General features: G+C 41.6%; 1 protein-coding gene across 5 annotated transcripts in view; it reads left to right on the top strand.

The window, feature by feature from the left end:
* Positions 1 to 17,815, top strand: part of CEMIP2 (cell migration inducing hyaluronidase 2) — an 87,074-nt gene that overhangs the window by 22,880 nt on the left and 46,379 nt on the right. For all 5 annotated transcript variants that reach the window (XM_075931705.1, XM_006137830.4, XM_006137832.4 and 2 more), the window contains exons 2-3: positions 14,112 to 14,454; positions 17,138 to 17,278. In XM_075931705.1, the coding sequence (XP_075787820.1) occupies positions 14,124 to 14,454; positions 17,138 to 17,278 (472 nt within the window). In that variant the 5' untranslated portion in view covers positions 14,112 to 14,123. The remainder of the gene's footprint in view (positions 1 to 14,111; positions 14,455 to 17,137; positions 17,279 to 17,815) is intronic.

Genomic DNA, 17,815 nt, shown 5'->3' with positions numbered 1-17,815 from the left:
AGTCAATTAACCGATAAGCAAAAGCTCATGCGTGTAGTCTATAACATTAACCTATTTCCCCCCCCCCCCCTTACCATTACATTTTTTAGCAGGCTGGCCAGCAGCCCGGCTCAGTCCTGACTTGCGCTGGGTCCAGGACCTACCCCCACTGTGGCTCTGCATTTACAGTATATTAGGAGCCAGGTGGGCAGGCAGCACTGACTCAGTTCTGGGTCCAGGAGCTCAGCTCCACCTCTCCCCAGATAGGGGCTGCTGCCACCCCACACTGCTGCCTCTGTATCAGAGGCAGCAGCACGGGGAGACAGGCAGCCAGTCCGCGAGGGAAGCTGATTTTTAAACTAGTTCCCCGTGTGGACCAGCTCCAACCTGGCACCTCATGCTGCTGCCTCTGATACAGAGGCAGCAGTACAAAGTGACCGGGGGCTCATTAGGAGTGAGGCCGGAGTGCACTGGCTGCCAACCCCACCCCTGGGGACTACAGAATAGTTGAGTAACCAGTCGAGAATTCATGAGGTTAATTGACTATTAAATTAACCAATATTTAACATCCCTATTGCATACAAGGCAGCCAGTTAGGGCTAGGATGGTTCATATAGGAAGGGCTGCAGAGCAACTTCAGTCACTCCCTGGCGCTTGAGGAGGAACATGGACTCACTGCCTTTTAGGCTGAAGGCAGCAAGCACTCCAGATAGCAGCGCTGTAGGCGGCAATCTGGGGAGATAGAGGTAGCTCCAGGTGGGCTGCAGGGATCTGTAGACCGAGGCCCTAAGGCAAGGGGAAAGAGTGCTGGCACTGTAGGAAAGCGGTCCAGGGAAAGGTAGTAAGAGATTGGGGGGGAAGTGGCCGAGCAAAAGTTACTGAGAGGTTGAAGGGAACACAGCATGAAGGGAACACACCCTGCCATCTACACGGTCTCTGAGCTGGAACCCACAGTTATGTGCCTCTATTGCCACAGAGAAAGTGGCCAGACAACTGGCCGCAGTGGCCATTGAAGAAAGTAGCTGGAGCACAGACTGTAGGTCTCCTGGAAGGGGAGTGCACAGTGTGGTACAGTCCGAGAGCTGTGTCACAAAGAGAATGATGAAATCCTGAGTGGATCCCTGAAATGGAAGTGAAGGTGGTGAGACACCAGGGGTACGTCTACACAGTAGCATTATTTTGGAGTAACTGACGTTCTTCCCAAATAACATGTCTACAATACAAGCCTTTATTTCGAAATAATGTTGAGCTGGAAGACGACTTACTCAGACTCATGGTAACCCCCATTTCATGAGGAATAAGGGAAATAGAAGGAAGAGTGTTCTTCCTTCGACCTCCTGCTGTGTAGACAGTGCCAAAAGCCGAGTTAAGCTATTTCGACTTGAGCTATGTGATTGACGTAGTTGAAGTTGCACAGCTTAATTTGATTTTTAGCCCTTCTGTGTAGACATACCTCACCAGAAGAGGGTGCACTGGTGAGAAGAGCTACCGTATTGTAGCAAATATACCTTGCATCCGAATATACCCGCCGTTTTTCCAAATTGAGGAAAAAAAATCTTGTATACCCCATGCACGATTATAACCCTCCGGGTATACAAGACTTTTTTCTTTCAAACTGTGCTGGGGTATATGAGCTAATTTATGGTGCTGGAGGTGGGGGAGGAATTAGTCAGCCTAAACGCCCCGGTTCCTGCGGGCACTCACCGCCCCGGTTCCTGTGCAGCCGCAGGAAGGGGCGGGGAAGTGCTCCTCTCCCGGATCCTGTGCAGCCTCCGAGTGGGGAAACACTCATCCCCCTGGTTCCTGCGGCTGCACAGGAACCAGGGGGATGAGCGCTCCCGAGCCTGGAGGCTGGCGGCTGCACAGAAACTCACCAGGTGAGTGTTTAAAAAAAAAAAAAAAAAAAAAAAAAAAAAATTGTATACCCTGCACCCGAGTATGGGGGGGGGGAGTGTGGGGTTTGTAAAAACACATATAACACATATAATGACGGGTTATATGCGCTAATATATGGTAATCCCAGTGATAGCCAACAGGATATGCTGCAGTGGTGAGTCCCACCTTGTCACAATGGTGACAGGTGGGGTTTGCAAAGAAGTGGACTCTGGCTGAAGTTGTGTTTAGTCTTGTTTGTATTTGGAGAACCTAGGAATTTATAAACAGGAATCTTTTTCAAATATAAACCCTTCCTGGGAGGACCACATGCAGAATTGTTTCCACTTCCTCTTTTAAATAACTCTGCTAAATGGGTTTTTGTTTGATCTCTGGTTTCTTGTGTATTGCTACAGAACAAATCCTGTTTGTGTTGCTCAGCCAGCTGGCATGTTTAATGGGAAGTGTAGGGACTTTGGGATGGGGTGAAGAATCCTACCTTGATTCTGAATGGAGTCCTACTCTTGAATATCCTGGATGTGGAGGTCCTACACAAGGTGTAGCTGCTTTGTGAAATACAGTTGTCTTACCCAAGAGGGAACTATGAAGAAAACTCTGGCTGCATCATAGGGGATCTCTGAGGTGAGGCTGAGGAGCACAGGAACCAATGGGAAGGTGGACAATAGCTTTTTGACCAGGAGAAGAGAATGGTATCTGATAGATACCTGTGTTATCCTCTTTCTTCGGAACAGAACAGGGCGCATTTATTTGCAATGATGCTGAACAACAGATTGTTGAATCCTGTGAAGAAATGGACTTCAGAGTGTCAACAAACTGTATAGTCATTTGCTTGAGCAGACTTTTTTATTTCATTATGAAATATACTTTAGACTAAATAACCAATATGTCAGGTTTATTAATATGGTACAGATATATAGAATCATTTTCCTGTCTCCAAAGGGTAGTGATGTAGTAGCCACGAAGTGATGTTACATTCACCTTACCAGAAAGTGTGCTCCCTGAGTTACACATTTCGACTGGTATTATCTCGAGTGTACAGGTTGCACATGTCTTTACACATGATCCAATCTATCAGTTTGTTCCAGTTCCCTAACTTGTTGTTTTGTTCCTCCCTTATCTTTATTTTATGTACTAGCATTTGAGGTACTGATCCGTGAAGCTTGTACTAAGACATAGAACGAATGTATCTTGATTTTTTTTTTTGACATGTTTCCTATCTGCTTGGGCCAAATACTTTTTTAGCATAAGCAAAAAGGATTACAGTATAGGTCAGTTTAGGCTATATCACTATTTCAACAATTGTGCTTAATGTTATTGATATTTCAGTTGAGCTTTTGTAATGGTGTGTGGATTTCTTTGTGTGAAATGAGGCTTCCAATTGTTTGGGATCTTTCTTGTGGGAGAAAGGCCTTGGCTGTAATCTAGGACTGCTCTAACGAGCTCCACTGATTGATGTGAAATTGGTAGGATTTCGCATACCTGATTTTTCGGTCCTAGAGAGTAAAAGAATTTTAGAACAAGATTGAAAGTATTAGCGATGTCCTGAGAAGCCTTTCCCTAAATGTACCAGTTTTGGGATGGATAGATGGTGTGTTGCTGAGACTCTGAGGGCTGCTCTGTCAGGTATGTGATTAAAACCTGAAGCTCTGGTAGAGTCCAACTAGCATGTCTTTTATAATGCTGGTCCCCAGCTATGAATCAGAGCTACTAATGTGGGCTGGAAGTACTGCTGTGCGCAGGCATGCATCCCGAAAGTCAACACCTGTTCTGACTACATCTCCCATTGGCTCAACTGGAAGTTGTTGTGCTATACCTCAAGAGAGCACCACACTTATTCATTCCATACAGTATCTGGGATAAGCAAAATGCCATGTTACTGATGATTCCTCCCAAACGTAACTTGAGGAAGAAGTATATAACCAACTTAGCTCTACTTAAAAAAGCAGATTGATTTGGAAAGAGCCTTTTTAGCAAGGACATTAGGATCATTTAATAACTATGTCTAGAGTTCTCAAACTTCATTGCACAATGATCCCCTTCTGACAACAAAAATTACTGCATGACCTTAGGAGGGGGGATTGAAGCCTGAAGCCACTCGAGCCCTGCTGCCCCAGGTTAGGGAGGAAGAAAGGGCTTTGGTCCCAGGTAAGTGGCTGTAACCTGAACCCTGTTGCCCAGAGCTAAAGCCACTGGGCTTCAGCTTCGGTCCCAAGTGGGAGGGCTCTGACTTCAACTTCGGACTCCAACAAGTCTAAGCCAGTCTTGATGATCCCAATAGAACGGTCTCCGGCGATCTACTTCAGGGTCCTGACCCACAGTTCAAGGATCTCTAATGTATCTGTTATAGACTGGGATTCATTTAAATATCTTGCTAACTAATATTGGGAGAGGAATTGCAAGATAGTTGTAGGGCTTAAAGAAAACATGTGTTTTGGGGGAAGATTAATACAATACACGTTGGACCTCCCAAAACCTGGACTCTCTTGTCTGGCAACGTTTATGGTCCAGCGGGACCATGGATGCTCCTGGACCAGGGAGTCCTGGTTGGGAGTCCTGCTGGGCTGGGAGCCTGGCAGAGCTGACGGCAGCAGGACTGGGACAGGGGCCAGAGCCCCGGTATCAGAGCCAGGGACGTGGCAGCCCCAATAGCAGGGTCAGGGACGTAGCAGCCTAGCAAGAGAGGTGAGTCATGGCAGCCCGGTGAGGGTGGTGGTGGTGGTGGTGGTAGTGACTGGGGTTGGCAGCAAGGAGGGGAGGTGGTCTAGGTGGCTGGTACCAGGGGACTAGGGATGTAATAGTGTAGTCGATTAACCGATAAGCAAAAACTTATAGGCTAATGCTATAGACTACATGTATTTCCTCCCATCCCGTTGCCAGTAAATGTTTTAGCAGGCTGGCCAGCGACCTAGTTCAGTCCTGGCTTGTACCAGTTCTGGGACCTACCCTGCTGCGTTTAAAGTATATTAGGAGCTGGGCGGCCAGACAGTTCAAAATAGTCCTGGCTTGCGCTGGGTCCAAGACATACCCCTGCATTTAAAGTGGCTCTGCATTTAAAGTGTATTAAGAATCAGGTGGGCAGGCAGCCCAGCTCAGTTCTGGCTCGCACCGGGTCCAGGAGCTCAGATCCACTTCCTTGGCCAGGGCTGCTGCCACCCTGTGTTTATCAGAGGCAGCAGCATGGAATGGCAGGAGGCTCTTCGGGCATGGGGCTGGAGCGCACTGGCTGCTGGCCCCACCTCAATAGTCAAGTAACTGATAAGAATTCATGAGGTTAATTGACTATTCAGTTAACAGATATTTAACATCCCTAAAGGGGACCTCCCCTGATCTGGAAAATTTCCTCGTTTGGGACTGGTCAGATCCCCCAGGTGTCCTACCAGAGATGTCCAAGCTGTACTGTGAGGAGAATATTCAAAATAACCTTGGAATTTTAAATAAACTTTGCTGTTACATACCTGTCCTAGTCTCAATTGAAAAGCAAGCCGACAAAGTGGAAGACTAGCAGTTCCCTCTAACTTTGACGCACATGATAAACTAGAAAAACTATAGTCATGTGGAAAAATACTAACTACCGTGTGTCCATGGGATACTGACGGACCTACTTGACTAATGTATGCAGGTACTTTTTGTTCCTCAAATAGAATGTGCCAGGATAATGCAGAATACTGTTTTTAGATTCTGCTGTTATCTTGGCAGAATGAAAACTTAACTGTCGATTCGAAACTTGTTTTTAAAATGTTTAAACATCTAATGAAGGCTTTCCTTTCCTTTCCTTTCCTTTCCTTTCCTTTCCTTTCCTTTCCTTTCCTTTCCTTTCCTTTCCTTTCCTTTCCTTTCCTTTCCTTTCCTTTCCTTTCCTTTCCTTTCCTTTCCTTTCCTTTCCTTTCCTTTCCTTTCCTTTCCTTTCCTTTCTGATTTGTTACACGACATTTTTCTTGTCTCTAATATTCCTAGAGAATGGGTTACAAAAAGATAAAACAATAGAAGGAAAAATAGTCTATCTCCATTTTTAGTGATTCAAGTGTACAGAATTCATAGGATATTGCACATTATGGATCTACGTGGCCTGTGTGATGTGTTCAGATTATGCAGGACCTAAGCATTTACAAAAAAAATCTAGTCCTCATGGCTGTAGAGAGATCCTGACAAAATAAGCAAAGGCTACGTCTACACTGACACCCTCTTCCAGTAATGCTTAAAACGGAACAGTTTTCCGTTATAAGTATTTCCGGGAAAAGCACGTCTACATTGGCAGGATGCTTTTCCGGAAAAGCACTTTTTCCGGAAAAGCGTCTGTGCCAATGTAGATGCGCTTTTCCGCAAAAAAGCCCCGATCGTCATTTTCGCGATCGGGGCTTTTTTGTGGAAAAGAAATCTGTGCTGTCTACACTGGCCCTTTTCCGGAACAGTTTTCTGGAAAAGGACTTGCCCGAACGGGAGCAGCATAGTTTTTCCGGAAAAGCACTGATGATTTTACAGTAAATAGTCAGTGCTTTTCCGGAAATTCAAGGGGCCAGTGTAGACCCAGCCAAAGGGTAAAGGCTGCAGTGACATCTGCCGAAGTCAGCAGACCAACTGAGTCATTGATTCAGGCTAACTCCCTTGATTTTATTAATCTCACTCGAGTGATAGCTCTAAATCCCAGCGATGATACTTAAATGCCAAAATTAGCTATTTAGTTTCTGACTATTTTAGCAGAAAGATTGGGAAAGAGAGCGGGAGTGAAGTCCTTGAAACATGTGGTTTGGGAATGGCTTCTTGAAAATACAGGGGAAAACAGGAGCTATAGCAAACAGGGACAGATGGAGAAAGAAGAAAGAACCATAAGTGGGTTCTGTTGGTGAGTGATACTGAATAAATAATATTTTGGTAACCATGTAAAATCTGTATTCTCCCTATGATCTCTTTGTAAACCTCTATCTGATTTAAGGGGGAAGTCTGTCATGGTTTGAGGGATCTTTTTTTTTTTTTTTTTTTTTTTTTTTTTTTTTTTTAATATTCCAGCCCCTGGATCATACTTGAACATGAGCTCTGGTCCTCTCTTCTGAATGAGTTTGACACTTTACTTGATCTATCCACTGGATTTTACTGAATGTCGCACATAATACATGAGATTGTTATAAGGCCAATTCTTATGTAAGCCATATGCACCAGATAAGTCATCTGATCAACCTCTGACTTTGAATGCATTAGAGCCACCCAAAAAGTACCAGAACCATGTCTTCTCTTCTAAAAGTGTCATCACTGCTTGTAAAACATGTTCTTCAAAGTTAGTAGGTCCTGAGTTGTCTGGATACCTGAACTCCTTGAGTTTCATTCTTTTGAACTATTTATAACTATAATTTCTCATGACCCTTTTTTTGTATTAGCTGTTCAGAGAAGGTCAGCATTCTATACTGCTTTGCACTTCTGTAGTATCTTCCACCAGGGGATATTTAGGGCTGTGATCCAACAAAATGCTTATATACGTACTTTTAAATGCATGAATGGTTCTGTTGATTTCAATGGGGCTATTTACTTGCTTAAATTTAGGTTTGGACTATACCTAAATTAAGCAAGAATACTGGTGTCAATGTGTCCCAATGGATTATTACCATTCCATAATACTTCTATTATATCCGTTATATGAATATCTTCTTTTAATGTCCTACACTGATGTTTACCCATTTTAGTATTTAGACATTTAGCATTTGTATACAGGCACTTATAAAATGTGTCTATTTCAAGGGTATGTCTAGACAAAAAACTTATGTCGCCCCAACTGTATGTAGTGTAGACCAGGGCTAATAAATGTAAATCTGTCTTCTGAATGCCATCATCTTATCAATTTACTGATAGCTTTCAAAAAGTGAGATCTTTTGAGCCTTCAAATAGTCTGGATTTATTGACTCACATTAAAAAAATCTTATTGAGATTCTACACCTCTCTATTTCATCTGACTTTCTAATATCACCATCTGGGGTATGGGAATAAACAATCTTAAATTGTAGTCAGTAAATAGAATGACATCAAATATTCATGGTAACTTTACATATTACGAAACCCAGCAAGGTTTTTCTAATTTATGAATAATACTTTTTTTTTCTGCAGTCCGTGTCATTTCTTTTCCATATGCATGCAGCATAAGTGGTTTTTTTTCCCCCCCTTGCTTGGATTTTCCTTTCCTTGCTTTCATCAATCTGGGTAAATAAGTATAGGTTCCTATTAAACAGTATGTCATTATATCTGTAGACAATTTAGGAATTAGAAATGTCAGAGAGAAATGTTTCCTTCTCAGGCACACATACTTGCACTTAAATGTGCTTAACCTGACTTCACTGGGATTACTCACATGTTGGAAGTTAAGAATGTGCTTAAGTAATTTGCTGAATTGGGATTTTGACGCATCTGAGAAGTTCGCAAAGATTATTGTTTTTGTTTTATCTTTTGTGGAATAAAATCCCTATGATAGCCGATAACTAGGTTCTAGGCAGGTAAACTTGTACATGTCAAATTTTCAGAAAATTACCTTTGCTTCCTGTTTAACGTACAGTAAAACTCCATTAGTCCGGCATCCAATGCTCCGGGACTCCTGCTGGTCCGGCACCATCAGGAACCCGGAAGTGCTGGGGCAGCCGGACAGGCTTCCGTTTCAGCAGCAGCTGAAACTGACCAGCAGCTGAATCGGGGAAGCCGGGAGCAGAGCAGCTGGGGTGCTGCCGGGTTGGTCCCGTAGCGCTGCTCCTCGGGGCTGCGGGACCAACCCGGCAGCACCCCAGCTGCTTTTGGGGACGCCTGGGGCAGAGCAGCTGGAGTGCTGCCGGGTTGGTCTCGCAGCGCCAAAGGACGGCGCTGCGGGACCAACCCAGCAGCACTCCAGCTGCTCTGCCCCAGGCATCCCCAAAAGCAGCTGGGGTGCTGCCGGGTTGGTCCCGCAGCCCCGAGGGGCAGCGCTACAGGACCAACCGGGCAGTACCCCAGCTGCTCTGTCCCAGGTGTCCCCAAGAGCAGCTGGAGTGCTGCTGGGTTGGTGCCGTAGTGCTGCCCCTCAGCGCTGCGGGACCAACCCGGCAGCACCCCAGCTGCTCTTATTGCAGGCATCCCTGATTCAGCTGCTGCTGAAACTGACCAGCAGCGGCTGAATCAGGGACGCCTGGGGCAGACTGGACTATCGTAAGGCAGGGGCTATGAGGGGTCTGGGGTGGCATCCCCTCCCACCCCACTTCAGACCCCTCATAGCCCGCCCTTCTGATAGTCCGGCATATCTGATAATCCGGCACCCCCTGTGTCCTAAAGGTGCCGGATTATCGGAAGTTTACTGTATTAGACTTCTCTGTTTAGTTATGAGCCACTTCACATCCTTTTGTTCATCTCCCTCCACCTCTCTTACAGTTTGGATTTCCATCTCTACCTTTTAACTTTATAGACCCATAGCAAACAAGTGCATGGTCATATGCCAAAAAAACTGTAGTTACTGTTGCATGATTATATGCCAAGAAAACTGCGGTTACCAGTGCAAGTATTACGTTACATGAGAGAGATGCCCTCTTTGATGTCCTTTTTTTCTTTTTCTTTCTGAATTCAGTTTGAGGTTACACTATGTGTGAGAAGTTCATGAACAGAAATTGTAATGTTTCATAGCCAAGAGCAATAGTATTAGCATCTTTTTAAATGACTTGAGCAAACTTTTTGCACAAGAAACCCCTGTGGAGCGTCCACACATGCCTTTTTGCACAAGATCTATAGCGCACAAAGGAGTTATTCCTCGTGGGGAGAGGAATAACTCTACTGGCAAAAGTCCTCTGTCCTGTCGATTTACTGTTTTGGTTTGGGTTTTTTTGCACAAAAATGCACTTGAAGTGTGGATATTCTGCCTCTTTTTACACACAAACCTTGTAGAGTAGACATAGCCCAAGTGTTCACCCAGGATAATCAATCAAAGTGAGAAGAGGACTTAGCTCCTTATTTTGACTAGCATCAGACCCAGTTCCCAGAATAGATTCTTTAATCTCTTTATTTAAAGGGTGCTAATACAGTGTTTGCTGCCGAAGTATGAATTTAAATGTGTAATTTTAATCATTGAAATAAGCATGGCATGAGCGTCTAAGCTGTCAAGCATCTACAATTGCTAGTTATGCCAATAGCAGTTGTAGGCACTCAGCACTACTGAAAATAGGCCTCTTCCTTTTAGACCCATCCTTGTTTTTATGGTAAAAAATTTTTTTCCTATAGGTCCTGTTAACTGCTTGTAATTCTGACTACTAGAATAGCGACTTACATATTTGCAAGGTTTTTTTTCTTTCCCCTGTGAAGTAGAGAAAGTACTGTTCTGACAGCTAGGAAAAGAAACTAATTGGTTCTTTAGGTTTCCAATTTAGGAAAACATTCATATTCTGAACTGCTCTTAAGCAAGTGCTTAAAAGTAATGACCATTAAGCATATACTTATTGATTCCTTGAGTGGTATTTAGGCATGTGCTTAATGCAGCAGTGAATATAGGTCCTAAAATGTTAAGCTCTCTTTTGTGGGGGGACAGGAGTATAATTTTGAGAATTTCTCCATGCAAGGTACAGTGTAGCACAGGACCCCCTAAATTACATGGCTGATTTATAGTGAATTCTGAACTTTAATGTAGCTGTTATAATTGACCACAATTATTTGATAACTTTCACTTGTACTGAAATAATTCCAAAAATTAACCACAAAAAATAAATATAACCAGTGAATAAAACTAATTGGAATTGTAGCAGAGGACTCTAGTACTAGTAAGAGCTGCACCATCAAGAGTAGATGGCTACAGCATGAAACTCTTTATACAAAGCTCCTCCTTCTGTGTTGTTCAGAATGCTGAGATAAAACCCTTCCTGGCTTTCCCTGACTCCTGTGTTTATAGCTCTGGCTGTTGTCATTGCTGCTATGAATTGCAAAGGACCCCTCTTTTGTTTTGCATTCTTCCATTGTAATTGTGGTGATACAGGGTCTGCTGAAGGGAGACCAGTGAATCCTCATTAAGGGTGAAACATGTTTGATGTGGAGTGTGAATCAAAAAATGGTAGGTGAATCAAAAAATGCAGAACAGAAGCTGGCAGGAAAATGTCTACTTAATATTTTGCAGATACAGACTTGGGCTGTGTCTTACACTAAATATGCAAATGTACAGCTATATTGTGCACCGGGCCATAGTATTTATTGGTATGTCTATGCTGCAATTAAACACCTGAGGCTGGTCCATGCCAGATTACTCGGGCTTACCAGGATTGTGCTGTTGGGCTGTTCAATTGTGATGTAGATGCCTGCCCCCACTGTCCGTGTGTAACCACATAATTTTTCAGTGGTTACACGATTACATAATTAAACACATTTTAACCTCGCTACTGTTTTAAAATAATTCATAAAACATAAATGAATAATAAAGCCAACAATTTCAAATGTGATAGCTCACTTTAGTACCAAAAGTAGCATAAATTCGTTGATATAAAATTATTAGAATTGAAAAACCATTTGTCACCGCATTTAAAAAAAATGAAAAGGGAAATGCACAATGTTTAAATAACTTTTCTATGGCAAAGAGGAACGAGCAGGGATGAACTGTAAACTCGTTGATTGTACAAGACCTCATACATTGTAGTGTTTCAAATTGAATTTTGGGGGATGGGATGCCTGGTTCTGCAGGCATCTTGTTCCCAGATGGCTCTGGAAGCATCGACACCAACTCCATAGGTGCTGTGGAGCTGGAGCACTCGCGGGGAAAAATTAGCAAGCATTCAGAACCCACTGGTAACAAAGCTCCTACTCTGCCCTCCTTTCCTCCAGCACCTCTTGCCCACCAGTGGCCTCACTGACCCACTTCTCCCCCTCCCTCCCAGGACCTTCTGCTTGCCAGGAAATAGCTGTTCTGTGATGATTGGGGTCCTCCACGAGGGAAAGAGTAGAAGATGTGGGGGCTCGAAAGAAGGGCTGGAATGGGGGTGGCACAGGAGTGGGAAGAGGTGATGTGAGGACTTGGGAGAAGGAGTAGAGTGGGGGCAGAGGATGGGGTTGAACATCCGCTGGCTAGAAGGGAAGTTGGCACTTCTGCCTGAAAGAACATAACCACTTGTCTTTAATTGAAAAATGTTGAAACTTTTTACAAATAACAAAGATATTTTCAAGTAAGCATTAAAATTAGCTTTCTGAATATACTTGAATTTCAGCATTGCTTTCCTCCAGAATTTTTTTAAACTTCTGAAATGAATTATTTTCCAACACTTACATATTTTTTTCTGCATTATTTGAAACATTTTGTTTTTGAGTGTTATAAATTCAGGCATTTCATCTTCAGAGTTAAGTGTTATTCCTATATCTGAAAATTGTCAGACCAGTTTCATATGAGTCTGCACTAAAAATGTTACCCATCTGTTTAGTCAGAAGTATTGTACTAACTAGAGGATATCTACTGTTAAGTCCAATTTGCAGTAAGTGCTGCTTTTTGAAAAGATGACTGAGGCTCCAAAGTATTTTGACTTGAGGATTACATGTGGATTTTTCTTAATAAAATATTGATTCAGATTTTACTTAGAAGTCTTCTAGTAGTTAAGTTTAAAATGCACATATGGTAAAATAGAGCCATTCTTCAAATGCTCATGAAACAGTAGACAGTAAATCTGGGCATGGGGATTAGGTAAATGAGTTTGGGGAAACAGCTATGAAAAAATAAAGGGAGGAATGTTGAAAAGCCCATTTGCCATAAGGAGCAGGTGCAAGGATCACTAGGACAGTCTCTAGAGGATTTGTGCTCTGCCCTCCGCTGTTCCTTCTCTAGCTAATGTTTCAATGCTTTTAGCTTTCATTATGTGTACATCTGGAAATACATTGTCTCCTATAAAATAGCAATTCAGTCTGTTCAGTAACAAGGGTCTTTCTCACCCTGAAACAGCTTTGCAGCATAAGAGACCAAGTTTTCAGCTATTTCTCAGAATAATATTACCATTGTTATTTCTCTTCCTCAGTGTGCCTGACATTTTAGAATACATAGTTTAGGACATCTTTGTTAGTGGAGAAGAATAAAGAGTCTTTGTCTCATTTGTTTGTAGGTTCTTATTTCTATCCTTCATCTGTTATTTAATGTGTGTTACTAAACAGTCGTTAATAGATAAAGCTTCACTTATATTCAATTCACTCAGCTTTCTCAAATATCCCACTACTAGAAATTTTCATGGGATACATCCTGATTTGCAGAGTTTTGCTTGCAATAAATATTAGACAAAACATTGAAATATAGTGCAAATTATGTCTCTTGTATAGCAAACCATGAATTAAGATGTCAGGTCTGAACTCCTGGCAAGAATGATGTGAGTTTGGAAATCATATTTTTAATGGGTCTTTGTTACTTGCTCCCTCACAGAGAGGGTTGCTAGCAACTGCAACAAAAAACCTGTTCTGTGTTGGGTGATAAGTGAAAAGGTCTGGGGAGGTCATACAACTCCCAAACTTTGTCTCACAACCCACGCAGCTTGGCAAAGAGATGCATCACCAGACCTGCTTAACAGGATGCAGGTCATCTGCTTGTAAAACCATTCCAGACACACCTTTCCTAACAACAAAGTCATGCTGTAAGTAAAAATTAGGGCATTCAGAATCTCTGTCCTTACATTGATTATACATATTATCACAATTGCATCAGAGGAAGGTGGAATGGGTGTAAATGTGGCATGTCTGAATGCACGTGTTAAATGAAAAGGGGCTTTTTTAATGTTTAAACCATGAAGTGAAGGGAATTTCTTGGTGGTTGTTTTTAAGTCTTGTTTCACTTATTGAAGGGAAACAATGAAGAGTTTATTCAGTTTCTGCATAGTGTAGAAATATATTTAGGCATTCTCAGCATAACTATTGTGGAGTTTATGCTGACATAGCTGGCTTACTGTTTAACCAGTTATCTTTTAATCACAAAATTGCACACAAAAAAGTAATTCAAAAAATTAGTGGTGTTTGCATACTTTACCATCAACAATTACTGTATTTAAATGTTGTGAAATTGTCAGTGGTGTATTATATCCCACTATTCTCTGTAGCAATTTTTGTTAATAAAGTTTTACTTCATTTATGCACTAATTTTTTGAACTGTTAGGGCAAATAAATTCTAGCTATTATACTATCGATACAGTATAAATAATGATAGTAGAGAGAGATGCATCTAATCATGAAACACACATTGCCTAAACTATCTGATTGTTCATATATTCATTCTTTCTCTCTTCTTCCCTTCCCACCCCCGGCTTTAGTGACCTTATAACATGCAAGCCATTGATCCCAGGGGGAGTTCCCCTGTTTTCCATCAGCCTCAGAATGGGAGCAGTCATCGATCTTCTGGCTATGTTCCAGGGAAAATTGTTCCTCTTCGTCCACCACCACGTCCAAAGAGCCAAACTTCAGCCAAATTTACATCTGCAGGACAAGAAGCCCATGCAGCATTTGCCCCCTCACCAGAGGAACAGTGCCGTCAAGCAGAAGCCAGTAGAAAGAAAAGACACAAAAACACTCTCATTTGCTTTGCCATTTCTAGCTTTTCATTTTTTGTTGCACTGGCAATTATCCTGGGAATATCTTCAAAATATGCACCAGATGGTAAGTTCTTGTATAAATGAATTCTTACTACTAGTTAAACTCTCTATAAATATAGTTTAACAAGCATCAGTATTAATGCTAAATATATTGATATTTATCTGTTGAACACACATACTTTGTTTAACTGTTTTTAACACATAGGTAAAAAAGAGGAAGTTGATAGACCGGATGTTAACAATTCTAGAACCACATGATTTATAAGAGGAGCTAAGGATATCCATCAAAACTACATGGTCCCTAGGGTGAGGGACAGCAAGGAGGAGAATTTTTTTTTTAAATAACTGGGAACAAATGAAATGTTAATAGTGCTATAGATCCATGACTGGATAGGTGTGATAAAATTGTCAGTAATGATGCACAAAAGACAGAAATGCTCAAATATTTCTGTTGTGTATTTGGGAAGAGGCTGGATGGTCCTGAGCCCTGTATGGGGCTTACTAGGCAGCTGTGCAACCACTCTCCTGCAGCTCAGAGGGAACATAGGCCACCCAGCATGGAAAATGTTCAGACTGAATGGTTAGTTTGGCAAAGTTGCAAATAGTTGAAAAGCAGGAATGTATAATGAAAAGCATATCTGCATTAAAACATTACTGATAATTTTGGAGGGAAGTATATTATATAATGAATGCTGGGTGTTTTATCCCTCTCTCCTCTGAAGCCTATTCAGTTGTTATATCAAGGAAGATTTTCAGTGCACTTACTGCTGTGAAACTCTAAGCTTCATCATCAAGGAACAGAGATGCACATTCTGTGGGTGTTTAAAAAAAAAAAGAAAAGAAAAGAAAAAGCAAATGTATGTTAGAGAAACTTAATTTTGTGCATCTGATGTTCGTATCTTTTGTCAGTTTAATTTACTGGAAATCCCTAAAACATTCAGTTTTAGAATTGCTTTCTTATCTCCCTCCTTCCTATCACTACACTGAATCTACTGTCCTTAGCCTTGTACTTCATAGAGCTTTTCATAGAACTTATCATAAAGTTATTGTCTCATTAGTAGGGATGTAAAGGAGTAGTTGACTATCCGATTAACTGATAAGCCTAGGCTTATTGGTTGGCTACTTGCATTTCCCCCTGCCTCCTTTGTTGCCTTTGCCAGTTCCCCCCAGCATTGGCTCCGTGGTGCAACCTCTGTCTCTCTTCATTCCCCCCCCCCCACCCTGCACTGCTGCCTCTATCACAGGCAAGGGGGAGAGGGGTTGGGAGGGGGCCTGCAGGGAGGCAGTGGCAGCAGCAAGGGTGGTAGGGAGCTCCGTGGGAGTGGGGCTGGGGTACACTGGCTGCCGGCCCTGCTCCCAGGGACTATAGAATAGTCGACTAACCACTAAAAATTCATGTGATTACTCAACTATTCTATTACCTCCTAGCTAATATCTCTACTTATTAGTTCATCTTATTACGTTGCTTGGGGGCACCAAAGGGAAATGTATGTTTGCTACAGCTTTGTACAATCTAATCCTGAAATAATGGAACTTCCATTTCCTTTGGAGAAAAATCATCAGTTTATTTGTTATAACTATTAAGGAAATGCATCCTGCTATTTATCTGAGATTCATTTGTTGAGTTTTATATCATCACTACTTTGGACAATCCTAAACAATTGTCTCTAGCCATGATGTTTCCGTTCTTTGTTTCCTTGTAGAATTTATATTATTACTTAAGTGTCTTCTGGCCAAGTATTTACATATTTACTTAATCTTCCTTTTCTAAGTCAAATCTTGGCTCCAGTGAAAAAGATTTTGATACAAATTCACTATAGAAAAGAGTTGAAATGAGAGTATGGTGCTAAATATATTGAAAAATATAAATCAGAAATGCTAACAATTACGTTAAAGAAGAGAGGAATCGTTACTATTTCATTACAGAGTGGTGATCCCATTTCCTTAGATAGGGATGTTTACAATTGTCTGTTTGTATGCCCCTTTATTTTCTGAAGCTAAATTGAGAGATCCTGATCACTTCTCCTTCAGAGGCAATGTGGATTAATTCCATTGACATGAAACCATCCAACCATTGTTCTAACGCAGGGTACTGGACTGTTAGTCTTGGCATCTGTTGTTTGCCCTCCCCTGCCCCTCTCTCACACATTTTCTCCTTTTTTCCAGCTGCTTTAGAGAGTGTTTCCTAGCTCTCTGTCTACTCACCTCCATATTCATATTGTATGAGGAAGCAGGTTGCTACTGCTGTAGTTGGCAGCTTTTGAACAATCTTAACCCAACTGTTGAGAGTACAGAATTCTGTGGTTTTTTTGTAACCTCACCTAATTACCTTGGTATCTAAATGGCAGATGGTTTTTTTTTTTTTTTTTTGGCAGGAGAATTTTTGTAATGCTCTTGGTGTACTAGGTGGTTCAGTTTAAGAGCAAGACTACATTCCTTTTACTAAAGCTGAGTCTGATTTTGCTGTGTAAGTTTGACCTCTGTAATAGATTTAGGAAAACAACAAAAAGAAACAGTCACTCAGGATTTCTGATGCCATTCCACCTACAGTAATTAGAAAAATAATCCTAATCTTATGGCTGTAACAACTTGTTCCTAATGAATGAGACTTTCATGTTCTTGTAGAGGGGAGGAGAACCTCTGCCTTATGTTTTTTGACATTCCTGCTAATGTACTGTATATGGCAGTGTCTTAGCATAATGTGTTTGTGTGTGGTATTTTTAATTGGCTTGACTATTATATTGCAGAGAATTGTCCCGATCAGAACCCTCGCCTTCAGAATTGGGACCCTGGACAAGATACTGGAAAGAGAGTTGTCATCAAAAAGGATGATTTGTTTCGTCTGAATTCGGATGCTACAGTGCACTCAATAGTCATACAGGATGGAGGTGTGTAATGGCAAAACAAGCCATACGCTTCAATCAACTGTTATGTTCCATTTTTAACATGTTTCTGAATTTATGCCCACAGTACAATAGACAGATGTAGATGGGTATGACAATGTGGGTTGGAGGGAAAGCAGGTGAGGAGAAAACTTGGTATATCTAAACAAACATCATTCTTCCCTTTTCCCACTTAAGTGTTGCCAAAACAGTTGCTCTTCTGCACTGGTAGTAAGTGTGCAGAAACCCTGCGGTGATATGTGAGAAGTATAATTTGAGGACTTTGTGTTTCATTTAGTGAAAGACTTTTAAACTTACCATTTGTACTGTTTTTAATATGAGGCTCTTTTACTCTGGTGGTTCTGATTTTTTTGAAAGTTCAGAATTGAACATCATTCCAATGAATACTTTTGCATTTAAAACATGCAATATTTTAAAATATTGTATGTTTCAACAGGAAAATGACCACTTTGAGGAAAGCCGAATTTAAGTTATGAAATTGTCTAATGCAAAATAATATTGTTCCACAAAATGTAATGACAT

This window comes from Pelodiscus sinensis, chromosome 6 (genome assembly GCF_049634645.1).
Source record: "Pelodiscus sinensis isolate JC-2024 chromosome 6, ASM4963464v1, whole genome shotgun sequence".
Taxonomy (NCBI): domain Eukaryota; kingdom Metazoa; phylum Chordata; order Testudines; family Trionychidae; genus Pelodiscus; species Pelodiscus sinensis.
The sequence above is the reverse complement of the archived record's forward strand: the minus strand, read 5'-3'. Positions and strand labels throughout refer to the sequence as shown.